At 44.5% G+C, this 26,558-nt stretch overlaps 1 protein-coding gene across 1 annotated transcript in view; it reads left to right on the top strand.

The window, feature by feature from the left end:
• Nucleotides 1-6,274: 6,274 nt before the first annotated feature.
• The window catches only part of LOC115613717 (calpain-13-like), a 45,820-nt gene continuing 25,536 nt past the window's right edge, over nucleotides 6,275-26,558 (top strand). The window contains exons 1-8 of the mRNA XM_030499571.1: nucleotides 6,275-6,331; nucleotides 8,488-8,736; nucleotides 16,761-16,830; nucleotides 17,561-17,679; nucleotides 21,283-21,416; nucleotides 23,229-23,403; nucleotides 24,294-24,362; nucleotides 26,088-26,173. Coding sequence (XP_030355431.1) covers nucleotides 8,500-8,736; nucleotides 16,761-16,830; nucleotides 17,561-17,679; nucleotides 21,283-21,416; nucleotides 23,229-23,403; nucleotides 24,294-24,362; nucleotides 26,088-26,173 — 890 coding nt within the window. The 5' untranslated portion in view covers nucleotides 6,275-6,331; nucleotides 8,488-8,499. The remainder of the gene's footprint in view (nucleotides 6,332-8,487; nucleotides 8,737-16,760; nucleotides 16,831-17,560; nucleotides 17,680-21,282; nucleotides 21,417-23,228; nucleotides 23,404-24,293; nucleotides 24,363-26,087; nucleotides 26,174-26,558) is intronic.

Here is a 26,558-nt window from a genome sequence, read left to right as displayed (position 1 = left end):
GTCCAAAATTTCCTGGGAAACTATGTTCTGAAAAATAACTGAATTTAGTGAACGAATGTAGACTGAATGTAGTGAACTATTGCAGTAACACTTGGAATCTTTTCCACATTGCAATGTTAAACCTTTTAGATAATAGAGAGAGAGGATCCTGAAGCGATGGGTTTTTCATTAGCAAAAAATGAAACTATTCCAAACTCAAAATGGAGCCTAGTGGCATTATTGAAATACATTGTGCCTTTCTCATGGTGAAAATTCATTGCTAGTGGCTTTTATGTTTGTCAGATTGGCACTTTTCTGAAGGAAAAATATTCCACTGGGAAATTCTAGTGCTAATATGGGTGTCAGTAGCAGGCTGCCTGTTTTTTATCTTTTTTTCATTCTTTTTATTTTTATTCTTGAAGAATCCCCACTGTAGTTCTGAAGTCAGTCGATATTCCTTCTGGAAAGAAAAGGAAGACTCCAGAGGGATATATTTTTCACACCAAATCCCCCCTCCCTCAAGTGGCAGCAGGATCTAGCTATGCGGATTCATTATGTACTGTTAAGCAGCTGCCACATTTCACTCCAGCAGCAGTTGTACTTCATTTACGAGCAAAATGATTCATATGTGAGGATGGCAAAGTTCTGCAGCTCATGCTGAATTTGCACCGAGGGGCAGCTCGTGGGCGAGGGCTGGGTAAAAACAGATGCTGAAGTAGGACTTTGCTATTTGCCTGATAGTTTCTACAGTCGTAAAAGTTTGTGTTTTAGAAGGGCAGGTCCTGCCAGAATTATGAGTGCATAAACACAGAGCAAAGAAAATTGTCTATGAGCAGTATTATTCATAGCCTCCCTGCATCTTGACTGAGAGAAGCAAATAGATGGTAACACTTGACCTATATACAGAATTATGAATGAGGAAATGAAATGGATTGATAGTGTTCTCCTGTTAGTCCCATAATGCAAAAGCAATGGGACACCCAATCACTGCTGCAAAGGTGAAGGCGATTAAAGGAAGATTCCTCCCTCACACAACACATTGTTGTGTTTACTACCCTAGAAAAATCCCTTGCCTTTTTGTTTTATTTACCATGGTGTAAATTAGCAGTATTTCTGCTAAAATGAGTGTGATCTTCACAGGAGTAAAGGCCATAGAAGTAAGAAATGAAGACATATGTCTGAAATGTTGCAGAAGACAGCAATCTCTAATACTTTGGCACATACGCTCTGTGGGTGGAGTGGGGAGAGTTGCCTTTCTTAATGCCAAAGCTTCCACCAGTACTTGGAAAACATTATGCTGTCCTCCCTCCCCAAAAGATGATAGAAAACTTGCTGCTGGCTACAGAGAACAGCAGCCTGGCTTCAGGAACTCTGGGTAAAGCGGGCAGCAGATAAATATACTTAGTTTAAAATCCCTTTCAAAAGAAGCCTGTGGTTTGTGCATTTTTTGTGTAGTTTTATTCCAGGGCAGAGAGGAATAAAGGTTTGTTAAATCTCCAAATACGTGAAACTCTGTGGTGCAGCTGAGACCTCACCACCCATGCTAACTTCACAGAAAACAGGGGTTCAGTGCCTCTTCTTGGTATTTACCCTTTGGTGCTGGTGCCCACTGGACCAGAGGAAGGAACACGTGGCAGTTGGTCTGAACCACAGGGGCCCCTCCTTTGTTTGTGCTTTTAACAGCCCTGAGGTGGTAGCAGACAGTGTAGAAGCAGTTCTGAGTTTCCTGTGATCCCTCAGCATCTTTTGCTCCTGAGTGGATTAAACTGCACAGCTACCCTGAGGTGGATTAATGTTCCTGCTCTGCAAAAATCAAACCTCAAGTCAGGTCAATGTTATATCTGCCACAACCTCACAGGGTACCACTAGCAGAAAATACCCCTGTTCTGCCAGTACACAGCCCTCTGCTTTTCACTCAAATGCGTCTTTTTCCTTGCAGGATTCCACAAACACTTTAGGAGAGCAAATAATCCAAAGACTCATTACTGTGCATAAATCCCTCAGCCTCATGAGTTTCCTTCTCTGGAGCCACTGTGAAAATGGACACATCAATACAGCCTTCTGCAGAAAAGCTGACAATCTCGAAATGGTGTCATGCTGCAATAACTGAAATCTCCTGCCAGGTTGGTGATGGTGCTTTCTAATCAACTTTGCAATGAATATTTCTTAAATCATGTTAATCCACCATTTAAGCAGAGAGATCAGTTCCAGACAATGAATCACCATACCTGGAGGGGAATATACCTGCCGTTTCCCCAGAGAGGAGGTTATTAACAGCATGCGTGCTGTCAGATGAGCTAGCAGAGCTGGCATTTATCACCCCAGAGCTCTTTTCCTGCAATGAAGAAAATCTCTGCTCCCTGCTTCTGGGGGAGCAATCAGCTTTTATTTATGTAGTGGTTGTGGAAAACAGCTCTTAAAGGAAAACTGCACCTGTTTTGCTCTCTGGGGCAGGTTTTGCTCTAATTTACACGGATGCGTTTCCTATTAGAGTTTGCTAAATGGTGGCATCTCAAGAGGAAATGAAAGCCCTAAAATGTGAGTTGACAGGATGCAGTACACAGCTTGTAGACCCACAGAACAAAACTAAATATTGATGAGGAAGCTGAACTGTCTTTCTTATGAGCACTTTTATGTTCTCATCTCCCCTAGCTCCTAGCGACCAGCTGCTATGGGAACTGCTAGCATCCCACCTCAAAGAGACTGCAGTCCAACTAGGAAGTCTTGTTCTGAAGAAATCGGGTGATTCTGTTACTTTGGGTAAGGAAAAAGACTATGCATTGGTAGGTTTTTCTGTTAATCCACATGCTAAACTTAATGAACTTTCACTGAAAAGTAACTGTTCTTTTGATGAATAAGCTGTGGTAGCTTGAAGAAGAGAGGGTAATTTCTTGGGCTAAGTACCCACCCTGCTATGTGCATGCAGCCAGAACCTGAGCCGGTGTCCTAGGTTCAGCAGTAGCTGTCATTTTTCTCCTTCTTAGTAGCTGGTGCAATGCTGTGGTTTTGACTGTAGTCTGGGAACAGTGCTGGTAACACACCGATGTTTTCAGTTGTTGCTAAGTAATGTTTACTCCGATCAAGGACTCATGCTTGAGTCTCATTCAGTCATGAGACTCATTCAGTCTCATGCTCTGCCAGTGAAGAGGGGCAAGGGAAGCTGGGAGGAAGCAGAGACAAGACACCTGACCCAAACTAGCCAAAGGGGTATTCCATACTACAGCACGTCATGCCCAGTATATAAACTGAACACAGGACAGCTGGTTTTCCATTTGCTGGCTCAGGTATTGAAAGCAGTGAGTTCTTAGCGCAGTTCTTAAGGGCACTAACCATAAGTGATTTTCAGGTGAGCTTCTGTGCTGCCACTGCTGTGTCCCACTTGCATGTGGCCCAGCCAGTATGGATGCTGCAGCTCCAGAAACAGGGAAGCATAGAGATAGCTCTCTGAGAAGGGATCTAGGGAGGCCTTTGACTCCTACTCCAGCTCACAGCAGGGTTGACTTCCAAGTTGGGTGATATTGTTTATGGCCTCAATCAACTGAATGTCTCCAGGGGTGGATATGCTCCAGTCTCTCCAGGCACCTGTTCCTGAGCTAAACCACCCTGAAGATTTTTTTCTCGCCATCCATGTGTTAATTTTCCTTGCTGCTGCTTGTGCCTATTGCCTCTGCCCATTTGCTGTGCCGATTCAAGAAAAGTCCGTCTCCACCGTCTCTGTAACTGCCTTTGGATAGTGGGAGACTACAATTCGGTCTCTTTCTCATATGTGAGCAGACAAGCTCTTTCAGCCTCTTCTCTCACACTGTGTACTCCAGCTCCCTGAACATCCTGCTGGGCTTGCTGCACTCTCAGTGCCCCTCCTACACTGGACAGCCCCAAACCGGACATAAGACTGCAGATAGAGTCTCAAAAGCACTGCCTTGACCCACCGGCTATACTGCAACTCATGCAGCCCAGGATGCTGTTGGTTTGCTTTACTGCAAGGGCACGTTGTTGGCTCTTGGTTGGCTTTCTATCCACCAGGACACCAAGTGCCTTTTCTTCAAAAACACATTTACGGGCTATAGGAATACACTTAGAATTGCTGCCAGGGAATGTGTCTCTGAGAACGTGCTACACCCATTCCCTTGAATTTTGTGTCTCTTTAGGCTATCTCAGTTTGGCCTTCCAGAAATGAAATAACCTTCTCCTTCCCATACTTTTGCTAGATACTCTTTAGTTCTTTGGCTTTGGGCTTCAGGATAATGAAGGCCAGTCCCCTAGGTCTCCTAAACATGGATAACTCTTACTTCCTCAGGCAGTCCTGGAGGAAACGAAATACCAAGTGGGAGAACTGATGTGAATTTAAGTAAGAGCCCAGTGTAAATGCTAACAGGAATCGGCCCGAAAGTACCCACTGGTTTTACTGCTGCAGAAAGAATGACACACAGCTCTGATAACTTGTCTCCTGATGAGTCCTGCCAGGCTGTGCCTGGATCCAGAGAGATTGCTGCATTTCCTGATGGTTTGAGGAGGAAAACAGATAACGTAAAAATGTGGGAGGTGCAAACGAATCCTGTTTTTGTATAAGAATAACTGTAACAGGAAACTGCCAGCTGACATGAGTCGATAGGCAATTCGTCGTGGATGGCTAATAGATGTGTGTGTATATATATATCTGTCCATGGTGTGATGTCTGCGTGAAACTATTACACCAGAATCAGATTGCTTGCTTTTGGCCTTGAACTTGATTTCAACTCGGTTATGTTTACTGAAGGCGTGGCAAAAGCTGCCCTATAAAGGAGAACCGGGGTAGTGCCAGCCTGTCTGTCACTCGTTGGCGTTGACTGGAGAGTTACACTGGAGGCATTGCAGGTAAAACATCCCTTTGCTGTTTTACTTAGTACAAGATGAAGCAGGTGAAATACAAGTAATAATGCTGGGAAAGCACCATGGACACACTGAGAGGGATTTCTCTTGGAGAGACAGAATAAATTAAAGTCCTTGTCCTTAATGTTACCTGGAGGGAAAGAAAAGATGAATTTGCTGTCCTAGAAAGAGCCTCATAGTAAAACAGTAAGTTGTCAGAAGTAATTGAATCAAGTGGGAGTGGAGATCCTAAGATGAGGAAGTCTCTATAGTTACTGTAGGCTGCTGTTAAATGAGGTAGAAAAAAGGTATCTGGAACTGTCCTATGCTATGTATGCAAAATGAGGACAGAATTGACTTAATAAATAGCCAGAAGGGAGTATTTCACAGGCTTTTTGTAGCAGAAGGTCATGCAAGATGCCACTGGGGAAGTAATCTCCTGGAGGGTTGCCAAAGTGCCTGGCTTTGGTTTTGATTTTCTGGGTGCTCAAGGCTTTCACACATCGTATGTACAAGGAACTGTTGTCCATCTGGGGTCTGGGATGCCCAAGTTCAGGTCCCTGCTCTGCCTGCTCAGTTTGCTGTCACAGTGTTTTTAATCTGAATGTAAGGAGAACTCATAAACTCACGCTTCCCTTCATTGTAAGACAATTCTGGAACTGACTCCCTGAAGCTTTTACAGTGCTCCAAATATATGAATGGCAGGGTCTTAGAGGGAAAGAGTGCTTGCGTTACTGTAGTATATATTGAATATTATGGGTGAGATGAAATGTACATTGCTGGTTTGGACTGTTTGGTGGGAAACAGGAAAAGAAGGGCTGCTGGCTTTTTGGCTTTTCGGCTTTTCTGGTATTCTTTGTATTGTTTGAGAAAATTCAGCTGCTTTTGCTAAGGTACAGAAACCCAGCTGAGCCATCATGGAATGGAAATGTTTTGAGAAAATCAGTGGAGAGGAGAAGGTTGAGCTATGAAGTAGACACATGTTTTCTAATTGCCTATTTTTACTTTTTACTCAGTGAAAAATATCAGGAGCCATTGAAGGAAATTATGTCTGTACTCTGACATAAGTCTTTATGCAAAGTGTAATTAGCTGTCAGTAGCATTTGCCACCATTGAGTACCTGATTATAGTAGTGGCTTGACATCTTTCATGAATGAATGCTGGAGGGAAACAAGAGACACTCTTTGCTGCTGGCTTTTAAGCTGTTTAATGCAGAAAATGGTGGGTGCTTGTGGTTCCCAGGTTTAGTTTCTGCAGGGTTCACCAACCTTTTTGTTCTGATATCCTCAGGGACTCCCCTTTCTTTCCCATCTCTTCCAACTGTCACACCTGATCTCTTTTTATCCTCTCCGTAGCTTTTCCACTGTTCTTCCCTTCCTCACCCTTGTCATTTGACCCTCTGAGACAGCCAGCAAGAAGACGGATCTCTCCTTGCTGAGAAGGAAGAGGAATCAAAAAAGAGCAGTAGATACAAACTGGGGTGTGATTCCTTTCCCCATTTCAGGTAAGTAAATGTTTTGGAGGAGATGCCTAGACTAAGTAAATGTTTAATCCCTTGTGAATAATAATTTGCTTCCTTCATTGAGAAGCAGTCTCTTGATTTTCTCTAGAGTTTCAGTGTTCTTAAAATGTGACATTTGTACACAGAATATGTATATGCAGGGGTCTGGAACTAGGTGATCTTTAAGGTCCCTTCCAACCCACACCATTCTATGATTCTATGTCTGAACCAGCTTTTGCAAGTGTTTGAAATCCCTCCCTCTTTCCCCCAACATCTTGTGGCAAGGAGCAGTCCAAGGGCCATGCCTCTGAGACCCATTGCGTTACAACTTTGTCCCTTTAAAGTCTTCCTGCCTCAGAGTTCAGTAACGGTAAGAAGCTCCCCCTGCCAGTAGGCAATATTCTGCTATAAAAGCTGTTACTTATGCACCTGTGAGAGCTAACCAGGAGAGAGCTGTGGCCAGGGTTCAGGATGCTGCTCCGTCCAGACAAGGTGGCAAGCGGAGTGCACTGGTGCAGGCAGGACAATGCCAGCCAGATACGGGCTGCCTGCACAGTGGCAGGGATGTATATAGAGCTTGCGTATCCGTGCATGTGTGCCCCCAGACACAATGCTGATAAAGTTATCCCTGCCAGGGAGAAGTAGTTAAGTGTATTCTTTTCTTCAGTCTGGATGCTAATTTATTCCGGATATGTTAAACAACGTAATTAAACACACACACACACATGCTAAAAACTCTTGTTCTCTGTCAGAAGAGAGGGAACTTGTGTCAGACCCAGCCTTCAAGCTCTGTTAGTTTTAATTTGAGTTTTGGAATTAGTAATCAGTTTTGCTGGAACACTGTTGCAAGAAATAGATCTTAGCATGCATGGGGCCTGGGCACAGTTTCAAATGAGTATTTGTTAAGAAGAAGCCATTCCCTTGTCGTGTTATGGTACATTACATGAGATTTATTTCCATTGTATTAAAAAATGCAAGCCCAAGGGGAATGTTCTCTCTTCTTGTTGGCCGAGGGAGGTTTCTGAATTCCATCTGATTTTTGTGGGGCTTTTAATTAAAACAATGAGATGCAAAACTCCTTATTTTTTCTATGCTGTTGTTACAATGCCAGGAGGCCAAGTGACTTGAAGCATAGAGAAAGGGGATTACACCAAGAAAAAACGTGTATGTGGGGGGCTGTATCACACCTTCAGTGTGTTTTTCACATGTGTGGACGATTCACAATACAAATCTGAGGCTTTGCTCTTACTGGAGCCATCTGCTTGCTTTGTGCCGCACCAGGAACATCTCAGATCTACAGAAAAGTTTGGTAGGAAAGAGCCTTTAATCTACTAAAAATAAATATAAATAAATAAGTAGAGGAAAAAAAAGGCGGGATGGGAGAGTGGGGAGGGGGAAGAAGCTGTGACATCCTCTGGCTTGAAAGTGAAATTAAGTGACTCCAAGCTAGAAATTAGCACTGCGAAGTTGGTTAATTAAATGCAGGAGTGGCTTGCCCAGGGCATGTGGTGAATCTTCTAGTGCTAATTTATGAGAAAGTACATCTTAAGTGGAAGCCAGGGGCAGGAATTGCTGGCCCTGTCTCAGCGTTGTAGCTGTAGGGAGTCTAGTGGGTTGTCTGAAGCTGGTTGGCAGTCACCCCCAATCTGCCTGGGGTCTTTGGATCAGATCCCAAGGAAAGGTAAGTCTCTGCTGCCTTTACATCTCACAGAGAGTGACCATCAAGCACTCACTAGTGGAAGTGCAATGAAGTAACTCAAAAATGCCCTGTGTACCTCACAGCAGCCTTCCTGCTCGCACCACCTCCATCCTCTCCTGTGTCTGCAGCTCCTGCTCCATCCCTTACACTCACTTGCGTTGCACATGTGCCTCAATGCTAACACAGCAGCTTGCTAATAGCTTTGCTCTCTGTCTTCAGGGTAGACTCAAAATTGAATTTGTAGCAGTGACAGCCCTGGTTTAAGATAAACCAGTTGGGATTTGACAACTACTCTTTCCTCATGCATTTCCAGCTAATAAGGATTTTGTCACTGTGACTGCCCTCAGCTTCACAAGCACAAAACTCTTGGGGGCATGGGGAGGTGTTTGCTTCCCGATACACTCCTAAGGCACCATTTTTGATCAGGAAGCTAATAGCAGTCCATGTCTCTCCTTCACAGGAAAAGGGCACAATGTTTGCCTCTGGCTCTGGTCTGACATCAGAGCAGGGCAGGCAAGCAACAGGGACAATGGGAAGCCTCCAGAACCTGAAGAAATTTAATAACCAGGACTTCAATCACCTGCGAGCCTCATGTTTGAGCCAAGGACTGCTTTTTGAGGATGCCACCTTCCCTGCTCATGTCAGCTCCATCGGTCCTGACCTGGTCTCAGAGGATAAGCTGCACCAAATACAATGGAAGAGGCCAACGGTGAGTTACACCGGGTGTTTCATAGTCCATGGGAGCACTGATGGCCAGGGGCTAAAGGAGTTCGTCTTGAGGAAGATCTGTGCTAACCAGGGAAGTAGACCCCAAGGGGAACACCGGGAGCATGACACTGAGGGATTCTTGCTGTGGGATGTGTGGAGGAAAGATAACTTCTGTAACAGTAATGATTTCATTGGGTATGTTTTTGTAGGAAGCTTGTTTCCACCCATGAACCTGTCTAGAACTAGCGCTCCCACTTTGATCAGCTTCTAGAGGACTTTGTGCAAACCGGAAAAGCTGTCTAATTCTATTAAAGATCTCTGATTTTTGAAATCCAAGCCACTGACTCAGTAATACCTATTTAAAGTAATTGGGACAAGGAATGAAATGAAGTGTGTTTATCTGCTGATTCGTAGTTGCAGTTTAATAGGCAGCTGTCATCATCTGGCATATGGATGTTTAAACTGGAAGGTGGAATCACACACTCAGCTCTTTTATCCTAGGACCTGCTTTAGGGAATCTTTCTGTGGTCAGACTGTGCTATATAGCACTGCTATGTACCATTTGCTGCTAATGCAGCTACTGGATTTGCCATGTGCTGTCCCTTTGCTGGGTTTTGCTGAGCACAGCAATGGTGCCTGAGGCTTTTGGCTTCCCTGGGCTGGAGCAAACCAGTCCTTCTTCCTGAAGGAAACCCCCAGGGTAGAGAAAGTAACTGTGAGAGACAGGACAAGACAACTGGAGAAGATTTATTTAGATGGCAGATGCAAGTAGGGCAATGAGAGTACACTGGAGCTTGGCATTGTGGTGACTGTGGCATAGCAGTATCAGAGGCTGCTGCTAGCATGAACATTGAAAGCCATGGGTCCCAGAATGGAAGCAGGCTAGTGCAGGGAGCCTGCAGAGCTCTTAAATGTGGATGCCTGAATGGAAAGGTGGGAAGCCCCAGCCTCAGTGTAAATGGAACATGATATACTGAAGTGTTAGATGGAGCAGAAGCAGCAGCTTGGACACCAACAGGGCTGTGGCAGCAGTGTTGTGGTGATAGGGATGAGACCTGAAGCTTGAACTTCTCACTAACTGCTGCTGCAGCAGGGCCTGAAAGCATCAGAGAAGTTGTGTGTGCAAAGGTAAAGGCACTTTCAATCTGTGTCGGTGCTTTATCATGTGGCTCGTAAAATGAGCTGATTGAATATGGGAGTCCCTGAGGGTGAAGGTAAGCCAGGAGTACCAGGACAGCATTTGAAATGCCACTTCTCACTCCGCAGTAGTTGCAGTTTCCCATCAGATGGGGACTGCTCCAGACTGTATTTTCATCCCCAGGCCCTTAGTCTACATCAACTGAAATGTGTTCAATTTCTAACAGAGATTTGCATGGGGCACTTCAAACATTACTAGACGTGGGGCTGGAGGTACCAGATACAGTAGGAGCTCTGCAATTAACTGTTCTTTTGGTTCACCCACAGTTCTGAGAAATGGAAGAGAAGTTCTATTTTAGACTGAACAAATTATTTTCTATAGCTGGACTTTTATAAAGACCAAAGGGAAATTCTCCTTGAAGAGTTATGTCAGATTTAAAAAACTGAGATGCTCCTTTAAAAATGTTCGGAACAGATGAACTTTTGTTCTTTTCCTTCACACAAGCAGTTGAGTGGAAGAGAGGAAGTCGTGGAATGATCTGGTGTTGCTGAATACACGTTTTTAATCAATTAAGGTTTAGGCTAAAGATTTCACTCTGATCTGACCATAGTGCATAGTACTATACAGATGCAAAAAGAAACTGAGTTAGGATGATCCAGACAATGTGAATTGTAGTGGTACTGAATGTGGAATGCTTTACCTTTGCTAACATTGGTTGTATTTTTGAATGTGGTGTCTTCCAGTATCTGAAGGGCACCTACAGGGATGCTGGAGAGGGGCTCTTCATCAGGGGCTGTAGTGATAGGACAAGGGGTGATGGGTTTAAACTTAAACGGGGGAGATTTAGGTTGGCTATAAGGAAAAAGTTCTTTACTGTGAGGGTGGTGAGGCGCTGGCACAGGGTGCCCCGAGAAGCTGTGGCTGCCCCATCCCTGGCAATGTTCAAGGCCAGGTTGGATGGGGCTTGGAGCAACCTGCTCTAGTGGAAGGTGTCCCTGCCTGTGGCAGGGGGTTGGAAGTAAACGGTCTTAAGGTCTTTCCAACCCAAGCCATTTTGTGATTCTATGTGTGAGAGGAGATTACCATGTACGCAGCAAGGCCCTGCATCTGGGATAGCCCAACACTGTGCTCGATATGCTTCCTATTATAAATGTTAAGGATAGTCTCTGATCTTCAGTGCTTATGCTTTAAAAAAAGACTAAAATGGGCAGAGGGTGAAGTTGCTGAAGATTAAGGTCACAGGCCACTGTTCCCACAGTGCTCGCCCTTTGTCCCTTCAGGACCCTGGAGCTCCCTTATGGAGGGAGGGATTGCTGAGCAGGAGCTGGTGTAGGACAGTCCATCCCCTGCTTAATACAGATTGTGATGTCTGGGGGGCAACCAGCAGAGAGGGAAAAGCTACAAGGTAGCCAGGCCAGGATCAACATGAGAGAAATCACTGGGTGCCTCTGATATAACTTGTAGGAGTGTGTGGGGAGAAAGGACTGAAGTAGCCAACATGGGTTTCCTCTGCATCATCACAGTCTGTTCATAGCATCAGGGCATGGACTTTTTGGGTATTTATCTTGTACCTGGTGTCAGGGGAAGGGAAGAATAGGGTCTAAAAGAAGTCCACCAGTCTGAGGCCTTGGATAGAAGCCACAGAAAGAGGTTGCTTTAGTTTGAGCTTGAGCAAGGGATATATTCTGTTCTCTTAGCAGAGGCTTAGAACTGTGCTACTGCACTTAGCATCTAAAAAGCATTTTGGAAAATGGCACACTTTGAGCCAGTGCTTTTTTGCTGGGAAAAGTGATTTGTCATTTGATTCAGTAATTTTGCAAAAGGGCTTCCTCACATTTTTTCCTCCCTTCCTCTGTCCCTTCCCAAAGCAAATGTAACCTGCACTGCTTTTGGTGGTTATTTGTTTATTGGCCTTGTATTTAATTCCCAGAAAATACCATCAGCATTAAGGAATTTTGAACCCAGGAACCAACTAAACCAAAATGGATCCTTTAAAAAAAATCATTTTGAAGTCAGAATCTTTCCAGACAGATAAGCTGAGCTGGAGTTCCTACTGCATCAGCCTTGGCCTGTATAGCTGGAGGGGAGAAAAAGATTTTGTTCAGGCAAAAAATCAGACAACGGTTTGTAGTTAACCTAAAAACATAGCTCTTATATTAAAGGAAAAGGGGTGGGAGGGAGAAATATGGATTGTCAAATGAGCTGCTTTAATAAAGCAAGTTACGGGAAATGAGTGGTGATGAGAGATGGTACTGTTCTGTTGCCTGCAGGTCTGTCACCTTGGGGCCATTCTCTGACTTGAGCCAAAGCTGCTCGCCAGCTGTTCCTGATGGAGTTCACAGCTCCAGTACTTCCCAGGGGCCACAAGGCCCTTGGATCCTGCTCAGTATATCTCCTTGATGAAAATCAAAATCAATTCACCTTATTTTGAGGGTGTGTGTGCAATCAGTGTAATTGAACAGCGTTCCCAGGCTGCCATTGTGTCAGCCCTCGCCTACTCGGCTGATTGCATCTGACCTCAGCTTCAGAGTTTGTATCTTTGGGCTGGGGAAGCAGCAGTGCATCACCATTTATTACATCTAACTTTCTGCGCAGGCTTTAAATGAGGAAGGTTTATTTGCATAGTATCTCCTGGCTCTATTGATTTTTGGAGAGGGCTGGTTGTATGTGTCGGGCATAGGGGGAATGCATGGATTCTATGTTAAGGGAAAAGCAGTGCTCTGATGATGGTCTGTCTCACCTGCCTCCCTCTTTCTCAGGCTGAGGACTCAGCTAGCAGGATTGTATGGTTGTGGTGACCACAGGGGAATAGCTGGTGTCACCCAGCTTGTACTGTATGGTCTAAGTGGGAGGTTTCAAGACCTGTAAGGAAACTGCCTCTCAAAGGCTTGGGGTAGACAGGTCTATCTCCCTTGTTTACCTCGGTTGTATTTACCTCCTGTGTTTGCAATTGTCATTGTTTTTTAGCACTGAGCCACACAAAGCAAACGGGTTGCAAGTAAAATCTGATCTGGGTTCTGTTCCTGCTGGTTGTTGGACACCAGTCTGCCTGCCAACAGGACTTTGCTCTTATATATGTGGGCTCCCCACCTGTGAAGAGTCTGACAACCTCATTCTTTCATTGTGAAAGCAAGCTGGAGCAGAGCAGGGCTTTTTAAGCAACTAAGGCATTTGTATTGAACACAGGTAACAGGAATTGAGCTATTCTGCTCAGAGCAGAGAGCCAAGTTCTGGTAGTGCAAGAAAACCCCTTGAGATTAGCCTGGTTCTTCCTGCCTAAGAGAATGTCAAAGAAAAGCACAATATGAGTTTAAAAAAATAAATAGATTAGGCAGATTCCCAATTCCCTCAAGGCCTAATAAACACAAAACTATGGATAGAACCTCCAGCCTTGGAAGTTCTTTAGCCTCCAAGTGGTGGAGAGTGGGAGCATGTATGCGGCAGGAGCATTAGTTTCAGCTTGCTTGGTTATCCTTTCCCTCTCCAAGCTGCTGGAGACAAGTCATTGCAACAGGCAGACCTTTGTTGTGGTGCAGCACAGTTTATCCTTTGTTCTTCTCTCCCTTGTTATTCCAACTGGCTTATTTCTGTGTTAGTTACCCTATGGAGGTTTCCTGTGGTTATGGAACATATGCAGTGGTGTGCCTGACCCCTCCTTAGTGCACTGCTAGGCAGTGCCTTCAGCCTGGGGAACTGCAGTACCATGTTTGCTTCTTAATCCAGAGCAACACTATTCCGGGCGCAGCAGTGGTGCTGAGTTAAGATTTGTCCAGCTGAGAACAGAGTTTGGCTTTCAATCAATAGCAGCCTTTTTATTTCTTGTAATTGGTGTGTGTTGAACAGGGAACACTGTGGGTCACCATGGCAGGATGTGTCGAGAAGGTTGACCTGGAGCAGGAGGGAGTAATGCAAGTGCAGCTGAAGGGAAAGATGCAGTGCTGTGGCAGAAACAGAAGCCAGGCTGGGATTTTACTGTAGGGTTAAAGTGAACTGATAAGGAGACAGCTGTGCTAAGAGTCATCTCCTGCTTCTTAATTTCTTGAGCCTGCACTCGGGATCATACTATGCCAATGGGGAGATCTGTGGGAAAGTGGCCGTGGTCAGACCACCATACTGAGCAGCAGCCTGCAGTCAGACTGGCTTATGCTGCCTATGAAATCCCACCTTGGGCTTCCAGTTTTCCTCAGAAATGTTTGACTGTGTCCTCTGCATGTGGCCTGCATCTACACTACTCACCACTAACTTCTGGGGACTTGTTCTTCCTTAAGAATTTCAAGCAGTTACAAAAAGAACTTTACAAAGAAATGCATGTACAGGGCACTGTCCTTCCACCTCTCAAATTAATTCTCCGTCTTGCCCTTTGGATAAACAGTACTTCTGTGGTAAGACTATTCCCAGGAGGATGAACTGATTTGAACTTCTCTTTTATTCTGAATGCATAATGAAGTCTTCAATGGGCCAGGGAAAGCGAGCAATGATAGCTTTGTCCTGGGGGGATGAGTTTAGGCAGAGCGCTTGACTTCCAGACCATATGGTTGCCTTTACTGCTGGACTCATGGGTACTCTGAGGGGAAACCACGTGTCACCTTGAGCTCCCTCTTCTTTTCCCCCTCTGGCTAAAACTGAGAAGTCTCAGGGAAGATGCCACAAAGCCTCATCATAATTTTGCAGTGAAACAAGGCCCTGCTTCTGGACAGACTTATAGCTAAATCTGTGGTTTCTCTATTTGTTGTGCAATTTGAGCACTAGCAAGTAGTGAGGCATGTTTTGTGTAATGGCAACTACGTGCTTAGCTGTGTTTTGCACTAGTAGATAATAGTTTCTGGTGGTTTATGACTTTGAAAGAAGAGGAGCTAATTGGAGGCTTCCTTTCCTTCTGATTGAGAAGGCCGAGATTTCCAAAGCACTGCACCCATCACAATTATGTCGACTCTATGCTCTTTCAGAAACCCTCTGCATTTAGCTAAGGCTCCCTCCACACAGCATCCTTCAAGGAAACAGCCATTCCACTACTGACTGCAGGGGTCGTGCTCTTCCAGAGCTCTTCTGAGTATCTGGTCTTGTAATTCCCCACCACTGCCCCCTCCTGCGTTTGCTTCAGCTTCTGCTTCTAAATCTGTAGGAATACACCCCGCCTGGAAGCAAAGCTTAGTGTATTGTGGGTGAGGATTATAGCAAGAGTGTTTGCCTTCAGCTTTTGTCCCCTATGATAGCCACAATCTGTATGCACAGACAAGGCATGTTGGATGGGGCTGACTTCAGATCATGTCTTCATTTTTTAGACAAAATCACTGGTTATTCTTGGCAAGGAACCTGCTTAGTGACTCAACTCATCCCTGTTTGTTTACTGGGGAGTTGAATGTCTTGATGGGCAATAGGATATCTGCTGAGACATCTAATGGGCTGACTTTTCAGCTCGTCTCTGTAACAGTGCACTTAAGAGCTTTATTGTCCCAGCAGAGAGCAGACCATCAGCCCTTTCCTTGGGAATCTGCATAAGAGAAGCAGCTGTCTTCCCGTCAGTTTCAGACTGATGTTTCTATGTGGTGGCTACCGCTATGGCAGCTCTGCACTGTAGCGCATCCATCGGAGGCCAGCCACCCTGCCTGGGGCAACTAAGACTTCAACAGTCTCAGAAATGATGGGGGAACAAAAATACCCATTCCTTTATGCTGTTGATAAACCTCTTATCACAAATCCTGGAAGACCTGGGATAGGTGCAGGTAGCTACATCCAGCATCTGTCAAGGAAAATATCTGCCCAGGCTGCTTCCCCTGGTGTCAGCAGAAGAGCATGCTGTGGGAGCATGATGTGTCCACCAGCCTGGAGCAGCGATGTTGTGTTGTATCTTCTCCTGACAGGGAAACTTCTTGGAGGGGTTTGATCACCGTGAAGCCATTTCAGAAACCTGACAGTGTTTGCTAATGCTGAGCTCATGCAACTGTGCGAATCGCGTTGTGTGCTGGTCTCGTTTTTGTGCAGCATGTCAAATCGATTTGGGAGAAGAAATGCCAGGGCCTACTTAAGGATGAGCTGCTGTATTATTTTTCTTACTCAGATGGTTTTTTTTCTCCCTTTTATCTCTTCATTTTCTTAGGTGCGTGGTGACTTCCCTGTTTAAGGCTGCTCTTTCAAAGCAGAGCTTTACCCAGTTGGGGTGTGCCAAGGGTGGCTCACAGGGGATGCTTGGGCCATTTCTACCTGAGCAGTCAGATATCCCAGACCAATAGCAGGTTCAGGAGGGAGAATGGTTCACATTTCTGTGTGCAAACCAGGCTTTGGAGTTTTTCCCCCTTCACTGCCCAAGCCAGACTTTCAAAGAATGCAAGGAAAATTCCCCCTGAACCAAAAATGTCAGCCAGGCCTATGGGATTTTGCAGCCAGAGATTAAGCTCTCTTTCTATAGCTTCCTCACCAGAGTGATGAAAAGCAGCCCAGGCTGATCTATGTTAGTCCTGCATGGAAACACAAAAGGTTCAGAGAATAAAACATTCCTAGACCCATTGCTGAGCTGAAGTACAGATCCTGCTCCAAACTGGTTGTGTCTCTGTGTCTCTGCCTCTCTCTCCCCCAGGAAAGTGCATGATTTTGCCGTCAGGCTCAGAGCCCTCTTTTAAAGGTGTTGGTAGCATTAGAGAAACCCAAATGAAAACTCAGTGCACGCCTAGCTGCAAGCCCCCATCACTAGGAATAGCTGAGCAGACTAAAGAAGAGATGCCTGACTATCTCTTCTGTTTTCGTTGGTGACAGGCAACAAAACATCAGGGCTTAAGAGGAATAGTTTTCAGATGTGGAAAAGGTAGGCAAGCAAGGGGCTTCAAGGGGCAGGAGCACACTACTGGCAAAGCAGGGTACTCATGCTGCTCTTTGCATTTTTCTTCCTCCAGGAACTGCAGAAAAATCCTCATTTGATCATAGATGGCATTAGCAGATTTGATCTCATGCAAGGAGAAATAGGTAAGGTCATAGTCCTGTTTTGGAAAAGTTTGGCACAAAGCAATAACCTGTGATTGCTTTGCTATGTTCTGATTGCTCGGTGGGAAGACCATGGTAGCTGCAGTAAACCACGATTGCAGGTCAATCCAGACTCTCACAAGTCCACACACAATTTATTGCGGATATTTAACAGGATTCCCAAATGCAACAGCTCTAATCCATGTTGCTTATGTAGGACACCTGCCCTCTATGTATATAAGGACAAGGTCCAACTGAGACAGGGCAGGTGTTTCAAGTACAAAGGTCACAGTTCTGCGACAAGTAGGCACAGCTCTAACATGTGTCTGCACCCTGTATCAGTTCCATCCTTTTCTCCTGGCCCATAACCATGTTTGCCTTTGAGAGCAGCTCTGCTCCCATATAGAAATGTCTTCCTATTTCTCACCCCACTGAGAGGTTTGTAGGTTTCCTAATCCGTATTTTAGATTGTAGGTCTCAATATGACCACAAAAGATAGGAGAAGAATGAAAGTGGAAGAGCATAGCTGGGTGGCATCAGGGTTCTCAGTGGACATTGCTGTTGAATACTTCATTCAGTGTTTTGGGGGAGGAAAAAGAGACACAAGAACATTAGTTTCTTTTAACAAACCAGTTTTTGGATGTCTCAGATGCTGAAGTCCACTCTCCTAAAGAGTTAGTTATGGTCCACAAGAGTAATTGACTGAATACACTGAATTCTTCTCTCCCTTGAGGTGACTGCTGGATGCTGGCTGCCCTGGGCTCTCTGACACTGCAGAAACAATTTTTGGGAAATGTTTTACCAAGGGATCAAGGATTCCAGAATGATTATGCTGGGATTTTTCATTTCCGGGTATGTATTCTCTGCTGTACTGGTACTGCTTGGGCTTGACTGGTTGGATTATAGAGCAATCCAAACTGTAGTCCCAGATCTCAATAGCTTTGAATGCTTTGGTTCTTCAGTGCTGGCTCCCAGTCCAGAACTTTGCAGACAATCCCAGATTTTCTAATGATTCCTTGTGCTCCAGGTGGTGCAATCACATTGCAGAGAATTGGAAAACCTTTCTGAAAGTGACAACTCCAGAAGTACTGATACCAGCCGTTCAGATAGATTTGTGTATATGTACGTTTTACATGGCTTCTGGTATCTGCTGTGATTTGGACATTTGTTATGGCTGTCAACACACCTGTGCTCTTTATCTATTTAGTTTCATTTCTGTATCCCCATATATTTCACCTTGCCCTTTTAGCTCACAAAAATGGCTTGAAATTACAAATCCTTGGAGACAACTTGGAGGAGCAGGCTTTTGATATTTTGAAAGGAGATTTGTTTCAGAGAGAAGCACTCTTGAAACTCTCTGAATCTCCCAGGAAGGGGTAGTAACTGGCAGGTTTTGCTTTCTTGTATCTGAGTGGATCAAACATCTGTGGGATTAGAAGCACTTGCAGTACCATTAAGCTCCAGAGGCTAAACTGGATGTAGAGAACCAGTATATACTCGACCATTCATCACCCCCCTTCTTTCACAAATTGTTTTATGTAGTTCAGTTCCCTGGTATTGAGGCTTCTTTGACTCCTGGGACCTCTCATGGAGCAACACCAGGAGGATTATCTTGCAGGCGGTCTAAATTTTGCTCTGTTCCTTTGCTCCTTGGAATACCAGATGTTTCTTTCTTGGCCTATTTCCAGCATGCAGAGGTGCACTGTATGAGATAAACCAGCTAAAGGGACACCAGTCTGCTTCAAACACATTAAAAGGATGCAAGCTAGATTGTCTTTCATGAGAGCTTTGAAAAGATTAGTTAGGAGCAATCCTTACATCTTAAGCAGTATAAATACCTTACACTATTTGAAAATGTTTTCACTGTCATCTCATCTGCAAATCAATGCAACTCTTTCTGGCTTTCCTTGAGCAATAAACCCCTGAGAAAGCTACTCTGAATAGAAATGCTTCTTGGCAATGCTTTCAATTATTCCACCAAAGATATTTTACTGCCATCCACAGGCTAAGCCACCAGTCCTCAGCTCAGTGAAGAATCACAAACAAGCCATATCATATGCTAATATAATAATTTTAGCTTATAACTTTTTTTTCACCTTTTTGGATCTGGGGCATGTTGCCTCTTGGGCTGCTTCAGTCTTCGTACACAACACTGGCTGTTCAGCTGTAAGAGTTAAATGTGTTAAGCACTTCATCAGCTGTAGTAGAGATGGGTGATGTTTTTATCTAAGGAATAATTACACTGAGGTTGTTTGTCCAGGAATAAAGATAATCTTGTGTTTGTATAGGAATCATTTTCTCTGCTACAGAAGCTCTGATGCCTGTGAGGCAAGGTGTGCCATATGTTGTGACAGTGAGCAGCAGCAGCTCAGCCTGGTTAAAAACCAGAAGTATTCTGTAGGCACTATGTGCTGCTATGGCACAGTGCATTAACTCAGAACAGAGGGATCTGCCCTGAGTTTAATGTCCCTGATATAATCTTTAAAGGCTGGTCAAGACCTCAGTTTCAGGGCACATCCAAAAGGTGCCTTCTAACACCATGAAAAAGAGTGGTTGAAGGCTTGGGGGTTTTCACCTTGCTTGATTCCAAAACTGGATTTATCCAAAATGACTGTCAAGGGAAGAAAAAAATGAGGCAAAATAACAACACAAGTATTGCTGTCGTCTTGCAACTCTCCATTTCTTTTTCCTCCTCTGCTAAGCCCAGAAAAATAAAGTCCTGATTTAAAAGGCTCCCCACAAATGTGGAAGCGAAGAACTTCCCTCTTTGCAGCCTCCCTACATAGGGATTGTTTCATTTACTGTCAAGTTCCTAGCTGCAATGCTTTAAGTCTTGAGGATATAAAGACATTTCATGAAGCCAGACTCTCAAGCCAGAAAGTGAAGGCATTGGCCCTCTCTGAAGGCATATGGGGGACAGTGACTTCTCCTGTACCACTCTTGCAGTCCCAGAGCATCCTAGGACTTTCCATGAGGTTTCTCATTCACATTGTGTCTTTTCCTGTCCTTGTGAGCTCAGATGAGACCAAGATCTGAAAGTCTGAGCAGTCAGGACAAAGCAGCTCTCTTCAACCAGTGAAGAAACATACAGTGCTGTGTTCAGAAGGTCTCCAAGCCTGATCTCCCTACCAAAGATGGCCAAAGAATGTGGATTTTGGAAAAATGTCACTCAGTGGGTTTGGACTGCATCAATTCCCATGGACAGTTCCATATTGTTCTCTGTTTTTACATGTTGCATTTGCACATGAAGCACCATGGGGAAGTGCGGCTGGATGTCACACCTTTTCTCCATACAGACCTGCTGCCAGCTGTTGTCTGGTGACAGATGGCATGTTAGATGATGAAAGGGCAGCTCCTTTTGGACTATCCCTTTGTCTGTCTCTCTTTTGGGCTGAGGACAGCCGATGGCAGCCTTTTCCTCAAACCCTATCCTGCCAAAATCAAGCAGAACCCTCAAATTACTCCTGGAGCTCAAGTTCGGAGAGTCCAACTGTGCCACCTCCTGCCACTACTAATGTAGGAAATGAGAGGCTGGGGTGAGGCAGGACATAAGTAGTATCAAACCTGCTTTTTGCTTATCAGACTATAAGCTGCTTTGCTGCTGGGCACATCTGGTCTTGTGCTTTTCTAACAGAACAGCTCATTTTGAGGTTTTTCATTGACCAAAGCTGTTGAAATAAAATCATGGTAGACTAGATCTATTGCTGGCATACTTCCACTGGAGTTCTTAGCATTACTGCAAATAAGAGCTTGGCCTCTTATGATTGTGAATCACGCTAAGCTACATTAATCTGCTAATGACTCTGGAAATGGCTCCTTTAGTTCATCCCAACACATCTCTTTGTCTATCTTCTCCCTTGAAATGTTTCATCATCTGGAGAAACACCTGCTCTGTCCACATGTTGGAGAGACTGCCTGCGTCCTCCTCATCTATCAAGGAGATGGATAACACCTCAAAACAGTCCTTAGTCACTATAGAGTCCCTGTCCATGACAGTGCCTCAGAGTCTTAGTTGAAACACAGAGGAAAGAAAATCTAGAGACTGGATCTTGACGGAGGCTCTTTGGCCAAAAGATGTGCTGCAGGGGAAAATCCAAGTGCAGCTGAGGAGTGAGGCTCACTGAACCATCTGCATGATTGTTCTTTATGAGCTTGAATGCTTCATATTGCCCAAGAATATTAGCATATTTCCCCTGTTTAATATTTCCTCCCACTGTTTACAGGACTATTTATATTCCCAGATGACTTCTCTTGCCACTGGGAAATCCAGCCACTTGGGAGCTTGTTTAACAATTAGCCTGAAGCATTTCAGGAGAGAATGTTTTAGATTGCACATATCCATGTTTTAGATTAATTCCTGTGCTATTTCAGGAGGCTGCTGCTTGGCATGAGTATTAGCTCTTGAAAGGGGCTCATTCTTACTCTCTCTTCTTTTTTTGTTTTCTTAATTTCCAGTTCTGGCAATATGGAGTCTGGGTGGATGTAGTAATAGATGACCGGCTGCCGTTCCTAAATGGAAAATACCTGTCTGTACACCCTCGAACATCAAATGAATTCTGGCCATCCTTGTTGGAAAAAGCATATGCCAAGTAAATATACCTGGTCTATTGTTCTGCCCAGAGCTGAATGCTCTTTACGTGTGGTTTCACCCTTTGCTTTATGCAAAGCATACAGGGAGGAGTTCAGGCTAGCTGCTGTGATTGTTGTGCTGTGCTTATGCAAGGAACTATGGCTGTGGGCAAGCACAGGCCCAACATAACCTGGAGTTGCTGGTCTCAGGCCGAAGACCTAAATGCAACCGGTCCAACTCTGGGATGTTAATGCCTGGGAAGTAAAATGAACTAGGCAATGGCTGGTGACACAAAAGGGGCTGAGCATTTCCTCCTTACTTCAGGCAAACTTCTTTGCCTCTGTTTTCCTTTCCATATTTTCTTCTGTTTAAAACTGTGAACTCTAAGCTGGAATTGCCTCTGTTTACAGTGACTAATCAGAGATCATAGAGATATTTGGAGCAGGCAATGAGAGGAAGGACGAAGAACATGTCCTGGCACAACACATGCACTCCTGTGAGTCTCTGGTCAGCTCTCATGTCACACAGAGCACTCTGACTCTTGGCTGAGGTCCCCAAAGTGCTGCAGGGTTAATGATGATTAATAAAGAGATAATCACCTGTTTAAATCCTCTGAGGAATAAAGAGATCAGAGTGTGGTCCCTTAGCATCTGTAACATTGCCCATTATTAAGCATGCTGAAGAGACATTCCTGTACTAGGCGTAGTACGAAGGGCTGGAACTTGGTACACCTGCCCTAATTCAAGCTGGTGTAACATTGGCAATGCAGTAAAGAGGAGCTGAAGAAGACAGCTAATTGTTTTGGCAGACTTGGTCAGGAAAAAGCAAATCTTAAAGCAGCATTTGGGTGTCTCAGGAATAGGATACATTTTGCCCTGAGATATCTCAGAAAAGTTGACTCAGGATTCAGTATCAATTTGGTGCATAAGATTTTAATTACAAAGCAAACAAAACCTCTATTAAATTAAAGTTGCAAGCGATGCTGTTTATGAGATTCCCATTTGAGAAGTTATTCCCTGGTGCCCATGACAAATTCTTTTCATCAGTGTAGGACAAGGACAACCCTTCAAAATACAATTAGCTGCAGACTTCATTTGATTACATTCATTAAATACAGTGTGTATGGTGGGGTTTAACAGCATGCTCTACCTGCTCTAAGTACGACATGTTCCAGCTTATTTGCTGTCTCAATAAAAAGCGCACGATAAAAACAACAAGGACTGTGGTGGCAATATTAAATTATTATCCTATTATTGCACTCTAGCAGAGTGAATTCAGAACAGTGCTGAAGCTTCGTTTCTGCCTTGCCTTGGGAGCATGGGCAAATACCTTCACCTCTCCTACCTATTCCACATTTGCAAAACGGATACTGGCTGTTTTTGTGAAGAATCATGACAAAATATGGTGTAGAAACCAACAGTTCAGCTCCATTTGATCTGAAACATCCATTTGAACTATTTGCCCGTGGGTCCCTTCCCGTTCAGAAGAAGGAAACTGGGTGCTTCATGATGAGATGCAGCTCATGTCCCTAAAACATCTGCATTGGCATGAGATGTACCTTCTTATTTTCCACAGTCTGTAAATGGCTCTAGACAGCTGCCTCACATGTGGGTGAATACATAGGAAAAAGTCCCTCTCTGCCTTATTCATTCCACAGGGTGTGTTGTGCCTGCCCATGTGTTTCAGTCATGTTTCCTTTCATTAACTGGCCCCAGTGCCTACATACCCCATGCTCACTGCCTCAATGTGGAAGCCATCACTGTGAATTGTTTATTAAAACAGAGTGTGAAGGGTAACTGACTTCTTGGGGTTTGTTGTGGGTTTGTTTCAGGTTGCAGGGTTCCTACCAGAACTTGAATGGAGGCTATCCTTCTGATGCTTTAGTAGACTTCACAGGTGGGGTCCAAGTACAGTTTTCCTTGAAGGATCCTCCTCCAGATCTGGGTGAGATACTGAAGGCAGCTGACAAATCTCATTGTCTGATGGGGTGTAGCACCTCAGGCCAGGTGAGTCACACACAGAGTCAGTAGCATCCTGGTTTACAGCATTTGCATAAAGGTTGCTCTTTTCAATGAAAAAGGAAGTCCAGAATCACTCTGTGCAATAGTTACAGTCTATGGATGCCTGAAGAGATCTTGGCAGTAGAAAGTAGATGAAGTTATGCAGTAAGGAATATAAAGGCTTTTGGTAGATTGATGGATTGCTCTGTCAGAGAGGGGTCTGTGGCTTCTCTCCTGACTAATTCCACTGCGATAGAGTGGTATCTTCTTGCAGCAGGACTGATTTTGACCTCATAGCTTTGTGATTGGTTCTAGCAAGGCCAAAATGCACTTCTCTTCTGTGAGAGGTTGCTATTATGGCCTCGTGATTTGCAGGCTACAGATGTTAATGCTTGGAAGTTGCAAAAGGCTTTGTGATGCTCAGCAAGTGTCTTGCTAAAAGATTGCTAAGGCTTCCCTGAACAACATGTAAGGGAAGGCTGCAAAGTGTGTGACATGTATCTTGTAGTGCCTGCTTCATCAGGACATGAAGGTTGCCTGTTCCAAACAAGCCAAGAGCTAGCTCCTCAGGTCAGGTGGCTGATGCTGGGCTGTGGGTGGCAGGGAAATCCTGCCAATGACCCAGTCCAGGTTATTCTGCTGTTGCAGCAGCTCTGGTCCACTGAAGAACTTGGAAATATGTGAGGACCTGTAGTGTTGTTAAATTTACTGGCCTGCTTATGGCTGCAGTGGGAACAACAGTCATGTTCCTCTGTAGCCAGAGTATCTGAGATATTGCTGTAGTCAAAAGCAAGTCTTGTTTTTTTCTGCCATGCCAAATGACAGCTGTGGGAGTTGGTGGCCATACATTTGCAGTGTGGCAGAGAGCTAAAAGCTGTGCTTTCTCCCTTCTGCAGCTGACGAACACAGTGCTGAAGAATGGGATTGTACAGGGTCATGCCTACACTGTCACTGGAGCTGAGAAGGTAAGATCGAGGACTTGTACTGGTGATCCACTACAGGGCAGTCACATTGCTGCTCTGTTCAGAGTAATTTTAATTAGCTTCACACTTAGGAGGGATTGTTGAAGCAAATAATTCAGATTCCAGGAGATGGAAGGATTCTGGCATGATGGGAACGGGGAGAAAATCTAAATCCTATTTTTTCTAATGGAAAAATGCAAGATTTTTGGTTTGGGACACTTCAACAGCAAATGCAGCATTTCTGGGGATTTGCATTCCATGCTGACTCTTGAAAAAATCACTTTTATTTATCAAATGGGAATAGAAGCACTGGCTGAAATTGTGGGATTTGTCATATAATGCAAATCTACATTTATTCAGCTCAATCACAAGCTGCCAAAAATCACTATGTGAAAAGTAAATAACTTGCTGGTTCAGGAACAGCATTTCCCCATCTTTTAAAGCTGTTCTACTCATGCAGAACTTCTCCTGGCTAGGTATTAATATTGCTGATCTGAAAACAGGACCCATTTATCACACAGATCAAAAGAAATAAGGGATTTTTTTTACAGCCAGAAATCAGAACATGGCTTACTCCAGTAACCTGTAGTGCACACAAGGAGAGTTAACAGTGAGCAAGGCCAAGAAGGAAACCAAACAGTGGCTATGCTGTCAAGCAAGATAGCTGAAACACATTTTAATCTCAGAACTTAAAGTACTTTGGAAAGGAGACATTGTTTTCCCTAAGCTATTTTCTCCCTTCTTCCCCTCTCTTTCATGGTTTTCTGTATGAGCTTGGTTTTGGTTTACAGCCCCTCATGCCGTGGCATGCGAGGTGTCATGTCAGAGTGCTTCTTGTTGGAGGACACTTGCTTGTAGCCAAGAGGCTCCAAAATAGAAGGATGAGGGTTGCTGGGCTACAGATAAGGCCCCAGATGGTTCTCCCCAAGGCAGGAGTGGAAGGATCCTGAATATTGGAGAGGAAGCAGGCTGTTTCAGCATCCTACTGCTCATGATGTGTGCAGAGAGGAGAAACAGTCTTTGCCCCACCTTACAGGAGGGCGAACACATGGACACGCATGGGGGTGTCCTGTGGGGAATGATTTGAGGCTGGCCAGGGGCTAGACCTTTGTTTAGGAAGAGACTGCCATGGCATTTGTTTCCAATACTGCCTATGTGCATAAGGAGAGCTGGAAACAAAAGGTTTGCTTCTCCTTTCCACTTTCACTGGTGAAAGTGAGTTGCTTCTGGCTTAAACCAGTAACAGCAAGAGGAGAGAAACACTGGAAACTGCAGCTGTTGGAAACTACAGTGCTGTAGATATAGAGCCACAGATTCTGTTTATCATCATCTCTTCGTGCTGACTGTTGACATTCACTCCAGGCAGTCTGATGACCTCATTCCTCGAAGTTTCTGCCTTTGCTGACTCACAGCATTAGATGTGCAGAATTAGGCACTAGAATTTCCCAAGGCTGCTGAAGTCATGTGGCGTGGCAGGAATGCTGCTGCTTCCCTCTGTGTCAGCTATTCACTGTCTTCAGGAATGCAAATTGGGCACAGTTTTCTCCCACATGTCATTCCTTTACACTGTAGCAAAAGGCACTGATTTTTACCTGCAGTCAAATGAGATCAGAAGTTAAACTAGGTCTTGAAGGTATAGAAGAAGATCCTTTTTATTACCCATTTCATCCCTGAATATCACAATTGTGAAAAGCTGTGACTGAGTTTATTTTTCTTTCTTCTTTACAGATACGCTACAAGAATAGCTGGATACATATCATCAGGATCTGGAATCCATGGGGCCATTGGGAGTGGAAGGGGGCTTGGAGTGATAAGTATGGTCTTCAAGCTTTAACCTCATAAGAAGAACCACTTTTTATAGGCTTATTGTAGACGACCTCTGCATTGCACCCATTGTGATGAAAAGGACATTTCTAAATCAGTTCATTATAAGTGTTCTTTCCATCTGCAAAGCAACTGCCCACAGAAATCCAATCTGGGGAAAACTAATGCAGCATTGATTTTATGTGCTCATCACTAGGCCTAGCTCAGGTATCCCTTTTTGTCTATGTGTACATTTTTCCCAGTGGGTAAATCCAGATAAGTCATGGATGAAAGAGTTGTTATTACCTGGACTAAGCTCTGGCCACTTCTCTAGACACTGGCTGGCTGCTTCTATTGAATTCTCCTGTAGCAATCATGCATCTTCCTTCCGCCTCC

This window comes from Strigops habroptila, chromosome 10, assembly GCF_004027225.2.
Source record: "Strigops habroptila isolate Jane chromosome 10, bStrHab1.2.pri, whole genome shotgun sequence".
NCBI lineage: Eukaryota > Metazoa > Chordata > Aves > Psittaciformes > Psittacidae > Strigops > Strigops habroptila.
The sequence above is the reverse complement of the archived record's forward strand: the minus strand, read 5'-3'. Positions and strand labels throughout refer to the sequence as shown.